Source organism: Lycorma delicatula, chromosome 5 (assembly GCF_047948215.1).
Source record: "Lycorma delicatula isolate Av1 chromosome 5, ASM4794821v1, whole genome shotgun sequence".
Classification (NCBI taxonomy): Eukaryota; Metazoa; Arthropoda; class Insecta; order Hemiptera; family Fulgoridae; genus Lycorma; species Lycorma delicatula.
Genome location: NC_134459.1, coordinates 138,504,066 through 138,516,370, shown reverse-complemented (window position 1 = coordinate 138,516,370; position 12,305 = coordinate 138,504,066). Strand labels below are relative to the sequence as shown.

General features: G+C 26.4%; 1 protein-coding gene across 1 annotated transcript in view; it reads right to left on the bottom strand.

Moving 5' to 3' along the window:
* Positions 1 to 1,552: 1,552 nt before the first annotated feature.
* The window catches only part of Atu (Another transcription unit), a 37,582-nt gene continuing 26,829 nt past the window's right edge, over positions 1,553 to 12,305 (bottom strand). The window contains exons 8-10 of the mRNA XM_075367138.1: positions 9,598 to 9,813; positions 7,616 to 7,802; positions 1,553 to 2,883 (exon numbers count right to left, since the gene is read on the bottom strand). Of these exons, the coding sequence (XP_075223253.1) occupies positions 2,654 to 2,883; positions 7,616 to 7,802; positions 9,598 to 9,813 (633 nt within the window). The 3' untranslated portion in view covers positions 1,553 to 2,653. The remainder of the gene's footprint in view (positions 2,884 to 7,615; positions 7,803 to 9,597; positions 9,814 to 12,305) is intronic.

The following is a 12,305-nucleotide window of genomic DNA, read 5'->3' as shown; positions in this document are numbered from 1 at the left end:
TTTTTTGTGCCCATGATATGGTGTTATGGTGTTTATTATGTACACATAGTATTATAATCACAATAAATTTCTGGCACCTTATTTGAACTGAAGTTGTTCTTCATCTTAATAGTATCAATCTGAATATTTCTGCACTCTAGATAATTAGCAATAAATCAAGTTAAAAACAAATGTTTACTACTAATTTGTTTTCTCATATGTACAGTGAATCCCAAACTGTGCACAACCCCGGGGAGCCAGAGCCTCTTCACAGGGACACTGTGAAATATTGTAAAAACTTCATAATTAATTGAACCAGACATTTATAATTATTAATTTAATGTTAATAAAGTACAAAAATAATGAAGATAGACGAGTTTTATTTATTTTTATCTCTTACTTACAAGTAGTCATACTTTTATTTTAGAGTAGGGCGCCATGGAAAAATTTTAATTGAAAAAGGGTACTGTAACTCGGAAAGGGAGCTGTGACTTGAAAAAGTTTTGGAACCACTGTGTTACGTGTATAAATTAAATGTAAAACCTCCCTCTGTCTTTAATTGTTACATGTCTGAAACATTGCTTCTGTAAACAAATCTCAAGTTTTAAAATTATGTAATGCTATTTTTTAACATAATATTACAGTATAATGAACATATTTAAAAATACTACAGAAAATATCTGATAAATTAAAGGTCTGTTCTTTAAAGAGAAAAACTGACTGAGCAAGGAAAGATATTGTTTTACCTTAACATTTTGGCATATTGTCTGTTAGTGATACATTTACAACTAATGTATTTTCAGATCTTTAAGTTAAATAATGGAGTAACATAAATGCAATGATTTTTCATCAAATTTTCTGTTTCAAAATGAAAACCATTAAATAGTGTTCCAATTATGGATGATTTGTACTTTATTTTAATTTACTGATGTCACTTCATTTTAAAGCAATTTATTAAATATATCAAAATGAGCAAGGTGTGTGAACATAGATCTTGCAGCATAAACTTGCAACATTCAAAGAATATGCTAACATTTTTAACTGACAAAATGGTTTCAACTGTATTAAATTGAGATTTAGAAAAATTGATAATTATATATAAAAATGAATACATAATATTTGATAATATAATTAATATTAATAGTATTTTGGTACTATAAATTTTTCATGTTTAAAAAAATCAAAAACAAAGAACTACTATGTAAATAAATTAACACAGAAATTTGTGAATTTACATCATAACTGTAGTTCCGTTTAAACACCCGAAACTGAACATGAATAACTTATATATATATATATATATATATATATATATATAAAATTAAACACCACAACTTTAAAAAATAAACCTTAATTCTCTATTTTACTTTAATAAACTTAAAATAATTATTTTATGCAGAAATCTCCAGTTGTATAATTGTTTACAACTAACCAATGTAAAGTTAGGTCTATTGAGTATATTAAAAGTACAATCTGTCCTTAAAAAAAATTCACCCAAGAGAAGATTAAACAGCTAAAAATTTATTTTAAATTTATATTTGTAATAAAAAATTATGATTACATCAGACTTGTGCCATATGTCTGTTTTATAGAATATAACAGACAGTTCAAAATATATAAAAAAAATATATTATAAAATAAAATTAATAAATTTAGTCAACTATGAATACTTTAATTCTATTTAATTCAAAAATATAAGTAATATGAATTTTTATATAAAAAAAGTGTTTCTTGATTACATTATATAGTGGTACAATTCTTGTATTTGATAATATAAAGATCATTTTTCCAATATAAATCCAGGATTAGTTTTGATAACATCAAAAAAATATTTTGCAAAAACGCACATGCATCTATACAATAAAATCTGTCAACTTTTTTACCAAAGTTGCTAGGACTATTATGTATCCCCTTAGATCTTGGCAATTAATGAATTTATGGGCTAATACAGTGAATAATTTAACAATATTTAAAAAAAAATTAAATTAAAAAATTATTTTATTTTATAAATAGTGTTAATAATAACAGAACAACAATAACTGTAATAACATAATGATTGAACAGTCTGTACTGATTCCTTAAGTATACAGAAATTATCAGGATAATTAAAATTACTGATATCAAATGGGATTTACTAAGACTAATCATTATATTCAAGAGCATACGATATAATATTTTTTTAAAAACAAATTTCTGATCTATCAACTCTTTCAGTGGCTTTCTACTACTTAAAAGTAAGTTTTTGTTTTAGAAAGAGACAAAAAATCTTAACATTACTGAAGTTTTTAAAACAATGGAATCTTTTTTCACATCACTCTGAAGTATTATGTACGTAAAATCTAAGTGGAAAAAACTAATAATTGATAATACAAGAGTTAATACTGAAATCTTAACAATGTCATTTGAAGTTGGACTAAATCAAACATGGGGATAAATTAATACATCAGTTTCAAAATAATGTAGATAAATGTAAAATTAAAAATGTATCTAAATGACATGGGAACAAGAAATATTTTCTTGATGACAGCTATAAACTTATAAATTTGTTGGTTCTACAATTTTTTACTCTTATTTGAAAACTTACATTAAGAAAATAAAATTATAAAATACCTAGTCATTTATATTAACAGAAACTATTTAGAAAACAGTGATATATATATATATAAATAAATTTTTAATCATCATCATCACTGGCACCGCCAGCTTCAGATTCTTCTGAACCACTACCGCTACCTCCACTACCTCCTGCTTCATCTTCAACTTTTTCAATTTCTTCTTCTTCCTCCTCTTCTTCTTCTTCATCTGAATCTTTTAATGCTTTAGCTTTATCTAATCTCTTTGCTCTACTAGTATCAACATCAGAACCTTCATCATCTGATGAATAAATATTTCTACGACCTTCATCTGTTAAAAACATTTAAAATGCATAAATTAAGAAAGAAACTACAAGCAAACAAAATTAAGAAAGAAACTACAAGAAAACAAAACAAACAATAAAATCCAATACAGGAAGAGGAATTTCACTACGAATACATTATAAACTTTTGTAAAATAAAAAGAATGGAAGTATAAGTTACATAAGTATAATTTTTAAATGTAAAAAATAACCTTTTTTCAATAATATTTGTAAATAAATATCATAAAAAGTAATGCAGTAAGAAATGGATATAGTACCTCATTAATTGAAAATGTTTATAAAAAAACAAAGGTTATCTAGTAACACAACACTGAAACCTATAAATAATAAACATGGCAGTGACAATATATATATATGGCAGTGACTCTTATACTAATAATGTTATTGAAAGTTTAATTAATGCTAATAATGATGAAAAATATAAAGCAGCATATAAGCCAAACAACCATTTAATAAAACATTTACCCCTTTAACGTGTTAGATATGCAGGTAACTATGACCACATATCTGCATCGGATTTAAAAAAAATAAAAGTACAGAAACAAGCATGTTAGTTGAATTTATTTTATTTTAACTTCAGCTTAAGATATGCATATAATATTTCAAACTTAAATAGTAAACATTCTAGAATACTGATTAATAAATGTTTTAGCATGAAAAAGGAGGTATAGTTAGCTTACAAGGTTTTGTCAGTGTGATACGAGTAGACCTCGAAACATGGATCTATGCACAAGCCAGCTTCACAGTTACACAAGCCATCAAACTTAAACCCCAAGTTATTATTATCAATGACTTTGTAATGCATTCCCAGAAAATAAATCAGTCATTTTATTAAAAATTTCATCTTGTAGATCTACTGCATCACCAGAACCATTATGCAATATACTACTAAATTCATTCTCATAATCAGTCTTATCTAATGTAACAATATATAAATGTTCAGTATCAGAGAAATCAGTCTGATGCTAAATCATCTAATAACCTAGCTACTTCATTATCAATCACATAACCACTATTTTCTGCCATGTTTGAACTATTTACTTTCTACAAAAATATCCCTAAAACACAAATTGAAAACAAGAAATCAAGTGCATACAAATTCAAAAAGAAAATATGGTACAGAAAGAAAACTCATATTATAAACACAATGTTTTTATAACCACATTTGGAAAAAGAAACTTACATAAACACAATATTACTAAAAAACAAGATAAATTCCATTATGGAAAGAAAACATACTGTAAACGTGATGTTTTTATAACAAAAATTGCGAAAACATAAGTAAACTGAACAACACTGAATGAAGCGGCGAAAATTGGAGTGATGGCAGTGTGGTGGGAGGAACAGGCTACAGTAAAGGAATGTTCTAAACAGCTGTTTCTCTTGGCAATTGTTACAGAAATTAGGCTTACAAGTAAAATTTTACAATCAAATATTATTTCCTTATATTACTAAATAAATTGAGTCTAAGTCATTTTACACAGCAGCAGCTGATAATAATACATAGCAAAAGATTAAAATATTTATTTAAGTCCCATTTATTGTTTACCTCAGTTTTAAAACCTTGTTTTGAACAGTTAACAAGTGTTTTCTTTTTCAAGTGTTGTTAATTAGTTGATTTCGATTAGTTTTGTTTCCTTTTTCCTGTAAACTAGACTTAAGTATTTAAATTGTCTACATAGGTCTTTTCCTTTTATGTGGCTTCCTCATTTAATTAGAAAAGCTCTTTTCTTCTTTTTATGTAACCTGCTACCTTGTAGGCTTTGTTAGCTGAACTTGTATAAGTTTTTAGTATGATTCTTAAAAGAATTATTTTTAAAAAAAATTATTTTCACATTAGTAGTGAAAATAAAATAATATTAAGAATATTCATATTGGAAATGTCAATGATCAAGATACCTTATGAAACAAAATGGCAGTTGCAATCAGTGTTAGTAGTACTCATTAAATTAAGGAAAAACTGTAAATGTATACGTTTTGAAAATTTACTTGTGCTTAATCTAAAGATTGTTTTCAAAAATGAGGTTTTTGCTCATTCAATGATGTTTTAGCCAAATTTTGTATATATATACTCAGCATCAGGGGATGCACTGAATGAATATAATATTCGACGTGATATAATATTTTTTACATGAAATTTCAGACAGTACATGCAACCAACAGAGAAACCTGGCTAAAATTTGTCATTAAGCATGTAAATAACGTGTCTTGTTAGTATGGAACAATTCTGAGGTGGGTATCTTACACAAGGTGGACTAAAATTCTGTTTATTTATGTATACCAGGTTACAGAGTATCAGCACTGTGAAAAGATGCCGACAGTACTTTGCGGAGATGCCAAGGCATCTGTACGCAATCTGGTGTGTAAAAGTACTGCTAAATGTGTAGTCTTGGACAGATTCTGGCCGACCACTCCTGAGGCGCGTGGTTAACTGAAACCAACAACTAAAGAACACTGGTATTCCAGTCAAGCATTCAAAGTGTTGTCATTATGATCTTATGCATTCATGCAGCATTTAACCGATGAAGTAATACTTTTTTTCATAATATTTCATCCTGAATTATAAAATCAGGCCAAATATTTAACAACTTGAGATGGTTTCAGCTCATTTGTATTTACAGGAAATACCATGTCTTTTTTGTTTCACAAGAATGAAAAATTGCAAGGTGTCAAATTACACGAATGCAATAGTTATTAAATTAATCCTTTGGTGACTAAAATTCATACTAATATTACAAAAATCTTTAAAGGTTTTTAAAAACTTGCTTTATACTTTTTAGTCATACATTAATCAAATTATTATCATACATTGCATGAGTTTAATTAGTAGGTTAACTTGGATTTAAACCCCCGCATAGCTGTTTTACAGATTATGCAATTTTTTACACTTGCACCCTTAATTTCCTCCTGTATGGGAGGATATTTGCAAAAGTAAGTTCGGGTGGAATATTGTATTCTCATCCGATCTTAGTCACTGTGCAAAATTTTATCAATAGGCAACTGTCAAGAAATATGTTAAATTAAGGATGTAAGATTTGAGGACAAACAATGAAAAAAAAATTGAAAACATTGTGAGTTAAAATAAAGCCAGTAAAAAAGGTTTTCTTCTATCTTTACTGTGAAATAAAGTTAGAGCATAATGGTCTAGTCTAATTATGAACATAGCTACTATGATTTATAATTAGCCGATACAGTTTTTCTTTTTCTTTTAAGTATATTACAGTCTCATTACTAGAGAATCTTGAGAATAAATCTACATAATTAATTTTTACAAATATGGGGGATAATATTGTTCCTTTAAATTTTGTCTTATATATAAATTTTATGTCGTATACTTTTTCTTGCAAATAAATCTTGTCAGATTATAAAATAAAACAATTAGATAAACCAATAAATTACTATTATAGAAACAAGATTTGTATATCTGGTGATTCTAGGTAATTCTAAACTTCAAGTGACTATTTTGATAATTTTTTGGTTGACATTTGTAAACAATGATTTTTAATAACAAATACTTTTAAACAAAATATTTTCTTTACATCTATCCTCAGTTTATTTATACACATAAATTTATCACATCTATTACCAATGGTCTGGTATATTTAAATAATTCAATTAAATACTGACTGATGTACATATGAAATTTTAGTAATTATTTTAATCAAAATTAGCACAATTCAAGTAAGTCTAACAGAATGTTTCACGCAAAAATATACTCAATCTGTAATATGGTTTTTATGCAAATATCTTCTTTTTTTTAATTAAGATAAAATACCATTTCAATTATAAATTTTGTTAGGCTTTAAAAAACTGCAGGGTTGAATCTAACCTTACCTTGATGAATGCTTCTATTTATAATAAATACTTCTATTCTTATTACATTTTGGATCAAGAAAGTGTACAAATTCTAAACTATTAAAAAATACAAGAAATTACATCTAACAAGTGGTGATTTTTTATTAGTTGTGATCAATTCTTAATGATCAATTTACAATTTAAATTGTTTGCAATTCTGTTCCTTCTTCATGCAGATATAATTACAAAATAATCCATTGATCAATCCTATTCTCCATATTCCTACATATTCTTTCACTACCTTATTGAGGCTTATATGAATTCAGGCATCATATAACAATCACATTGTTGTAATGAATTCTTTCATTCAATTGTTAGTCCAAAATAAATTGGAATTGTGTCACATCACTACTCAACTGACTATGGGGAATAATTTATTTTGATTCCCGCATTCTTAGATAGTCTTACAAACAAATTAATAATTATTATGATAATTGTTAATGACAATATTTTCAAGTATATTTTGTTCATTTTACTTGTTATTTCAGTATTCATCATTAATATTTTATGCGATTGTTTTTTTGTAACAAGTCCAACAAATTCCTCATATTCAACCTTCCTTTATCAGTATTGAAAACGTTTTGGCAAAAGTCAACCTTCACCCATATGTTTATGATGACAAGCTATTATAGGTTTGTAGGTGTTGCCAGTTATCATACTATTAACCAGTTTTAGAACATACCTTTAAGGTTAAGAATTCAATTAATTTTTATCACAATTTAAAAAATGGAAATTCCTTTTAAACCCTAATCAATGTAGTGGAAATCATTTTTAATAGATGTTTTATTTATTAAATGTTCATTTTATACCCATAATAGCAAAAAAAATATTTTAAATGTACTATAAAATCAAGCAATGACTTACTTTTATTAGATCCTTTCTTATATTTGCTTTTAATGGCGTTAAGTGAAATAGCACCTTCATCTTCAGAGCCATCCTCACGATCTGGTTCCAAATAATTAGCACTGAGTCCCCGACCAGCTCCTCGTTCCCTAACTCGTTTTTGCTTACTTTCTCGCCTTAAAGATGCTCTTAGCCTTTCTTCTTCTTTCTGGAAATTCACGTAGTCACAATCAAACAAACTGCTAAAAAATTACTAATATATTAACTCTAATTTAGCCTTAATTTTATCATAGAAATCACAGATTTAAAAAATTTGTAAATTATTTTTTTAAATTTTATCCCACATATTATACATCAAATTAAACAGGAAACTATCAGCTTTTAACTATTCATTTCTTGTATATATTGATAACTAATATGCTTTATAACCGAATAACACTATTTCATAAGCATATTTTTTTTAATTAACAAAATTAAAACATTATACCACAAAATCTACATTTTAGGCAAAATAAAACAATTTTTTGATATTTGAAACAGTTTTTTTTTAAATTTACTATTTTATTTGTATGATTACAAAAATGTAATTAGGTTACTTAGGTTAACTAAAGAATTTCCTCAACACTGTCAAGACATATTCCTACTAGCCCTAAATTTACTATTTTTATTTAATTTTAAACCATAAAAAAATTAAAAGCTAAATCAGAAAACATATACTGGTATTGCAATAATAACACTAAACTTAGTGTGTATGCAAATTATAACATAATTATTCTAAAACCTTTGATAATATGATTACCTGATTATAATTTTTGATGTTCAAGTTATTAATGCTAGTAATTCTTTTAAAAATAACAAAAGTTCTTCAATCCATTCTATTAAATTTCAATTCAACTGTTGTTGAACTGTACAGTACAATGAATAAAACTGAATATTACGTTTTTCTGGGTCCAATTAATTTTTATTTATTCACAATGAAATTATTTTCAATAATAGCAAGTGAAATTAAGTGATTAAATACACTCCAATGAAGAACAGAAATACTCTATATCTTTGACAGTAACAGATTATTGGTAATGATGCTGATCAGGCATTAAATTCTAGGTTTAACTAATATTTATAATTATATGTTAAATAATGAAAATATTAAGATAATAAACTCTACCAAACATTAAATTGTAAGATTATGAACTTAATGAAAGGAAATTTTTATACTATATTTGTCAGACCAGTCATCTTATACAGCATGGAAACCACAAATCTAACTGCAATGGAAAATCTACTCAAGAAAGAAAAAAATTTAAAAAGAATATGCCATCCAAGAAGGCTACAGTTTGAGATAAAACAGATGTACGATAAAACTGAAGACCTGGAAGTAACAATCAGAAACCACGATTAAAATTCTATGAACACATGTTCATAGAATAATCTGAATAATCCAACAAGGCTAAACAAACAAATTTTCAATAGAAAAATGTAGAGCTACAAAGGTCATGGAAGCAATATTAAACAGATGAAAGAAGAGCTTAAAAAGTTCAATATTACAGAAAAAGACTAGATCGAAAGGAAGATTTTGGAGTCCTGGAGGGAAAAAGAAAAATCTACAAAGGAGAATGGACTGAAGAAAGAAAAGCTAAACAGTCTGAAAAATTAAAAGAACTTCTGAAAGAAACCAGATGAAATGATATTTTCTTAGTCCTTGCAGGCCTATCGGTAAATATAAAAAATAAATCTTATTTATAATAGATTTTAAAATAATGTAAATAAATAAACAGATGAATAAATTATTTCATTAATTATGATGACAAATAACACAAATGAACTATTCTGTGTCATGAAAGAAACTTCAATCCACATTTGAAACATGACATTTTCTAAATTTTCATGCTTTTAAAAAATATGGAAGTACATAAAGTTAAGATATGTATAGATTAATCTCTAATGGTATGAAAATATGAACATTAGATAAAAAATAAGTATTGTTGAAATAAAATATACTGTACCTTAATTAATTCACCTCTATGTTGATCAGGATTAGATCCAACCCTTGCCAGGACCTTAATTCCAGATGTTTTCTGTGACCGATCAGCAAGAGACAAAGTCATCTTCCTGTGAGTAAATGACTCTGTTGAGTGAGGACGGAAAGTTAACTTAGTACGAAATACTGCTTGGCCCTGCAGACCAGTTCCTTGACGAATAAATAAGTGATTATGATCTCCCTGAAACAATATTCATTGAAATTATAATAATAAGTAAACTCTTACTAATATATCACTCTTATAATATTATTATCATATATAACTCTCATATACCACCTAATATTAATATAAGCACCTGCTTATATTAATATTAAATAATAAAAAATTATTCACATTCAATAATTATTAACACATTTAAATAGTAATATGATATATCCTAATGAAACCAGTATAGCAGTTAATATTGAAGGTGTATAAAATTAATTTTTTATACACATTTCTCTACTTTAAAAAAATTTAAATCAATAAAAATATATATTTACTTGAACTTTTGAAATACTCCTTCTCATAGTCATCATCCAATCATTAAAAATTATAAATACAATTTTGCATCATTTCTTTGGACTACTTTCTTTATGGTTATCAAGACACATGTTTCTTGCATTGTGCATCTCTTAGAAAATATTTTTTGTTTATTAAATACTTTTGCAAATACCAGTCTGCCAGACCGAATTTCTAAAGTCTGTCCAAAAAGTGCCATACCCAGAAAGAAATTGCATCATATACTTGTTCAGGTGTACCCAAGAGGCGTCCTGCAAATCAACAATTAAAGAAAAGATCATGTGTATAAAGCCCATACTCTGTTTCATCCCACCACATCCTACTTTTGTAGGCCTATTCATATTTTAATAAATAACAAACTTAAAAAAAAAGAATAAACTTGAAAGTATGGGTTTTTTCTGGAAAAAGCTTTTAAATAGGCACTAGTAACAAAAAGTTAAAATATAAAGAAAAATGATAGTTTATAATAAAGTTTATTTTGTTTAGATTTTTTGCACGATTAAATTATTAATGCTTCAAAAGTGAATATTTGCATTAAACAATGTAAATTATAGATAAATAAGTTGAATATTTTATATTTAGAAAGATACTGTGACTTTATCCAAAGATGTTGGCTGATGAACTGTTGTTTTCTTTTAATAAACGATCCCAGTTTTGCGTTTTGGTTTTACAAATTTAGATTAGACACGATTATGTAAGTTTAAACATTTATACAAAGTATATGTCAGGTACAATATCTAATTTGGTTTCTAGAGAGTGGCTATAAATTGAGTCCTTAGCATTTCACAGCAATACTATTACAATTTTACTGTAAACAGATTCTCTAGTGTACTTTTTTTTGTGTGAAATTATCTAACAGTTTTTTAATTGAATAATCAGATCCTGTAATGCTTCTATGTTGTATAAAAACACAGTCAGTTGTAACCTTAAAACTAGGTGCATTTTTTCTTCTTTAACCATGTAAATTTGAAATATTGTAGGTTCCCAGTAGAGATAAATTTAATCGAGAATGAATGTTTGGCGAAATTAATATTATTAGTTTGTTACTTTAATAACCTGTTAGGACAACTTTCAGTGGATGAAATACTTGCAATGGTAACTCAGCTGATACTTTAGTTTTATAAAATCCAACAAGTCTTCTAAATCAATTATCATTTCCTATCACAAAAAATTTCTTTAGTTTCACCTCAGATGTTGTTTCAACATCTGTAATATTGAAAATCATACAACAGAAGTAGTAAGCTGTCATATAATTTAATCAAATTTGATAGTTATCCATTCTGTTAAAATCTGTTTTTATTTCTGATATGAAACTTTCACACATTTTAATTTTTTCAAAGTTCTTATTTTTTTGCTAATTTTCTTTTTTCTGTTACATGTTTAGAAACTAATATACTGGTGATTTAATTAATGAAAGCTACTGACAGGTGTCACATAATATAAAAATATAAAATAACAATTGCATTCTTCACAAAACATTACAAAAGTATGGTAACAAAAATCTTACTGCGCTAAAACTGGTATCTTTAAAATCTTAAATCCTCAATATAGAAATATATTCACAAAAAAAAAAAATAATACTATGCTGGGGTTTCAATATATGGAAGTGAAACAATTGAAGCAACTTTGGAATGCTAAGCATTTGGAGTAGAAACTCTGTTAATGTATTAACAGAGTTAATTTTAATTTTTCATCAGTTGATTATTACTATGTATATAAACATGAAAAACAGGAAACAAGAAAACATTATTTATTTAGGTAATCAATAAGAACTAAATAATTAAATTTTCCTGTAACCTTTGTCATTTTATTGTTATTAAATTTAGTTTTCATAATTCTACTCTCTACATTTCCCATGAAGAATGGAACCTTGAGTAGTGAGAAGATCCATTCTACTGTTGTCAAAAAGGCTTAAGTTATTAAGTTACATTCAAACATTTTCAATGCTAGTCGTATTGTTATATTCCTGAAACTTTTTAGATTGTCTTCTATGATCATTTAGTACTTTAATTGTATTTTAATTCTTTGGTTGTATTAATTACACAATTTGGATCACAATTGGATTACATAATTTGGGGGAAAGCTTGTATTATAACAAATATGATTGGTTTTTAAGAAGAACAATACTTAACCTAATAATTAAAAACTATATTTTTAAGTTTTTTCGTAAT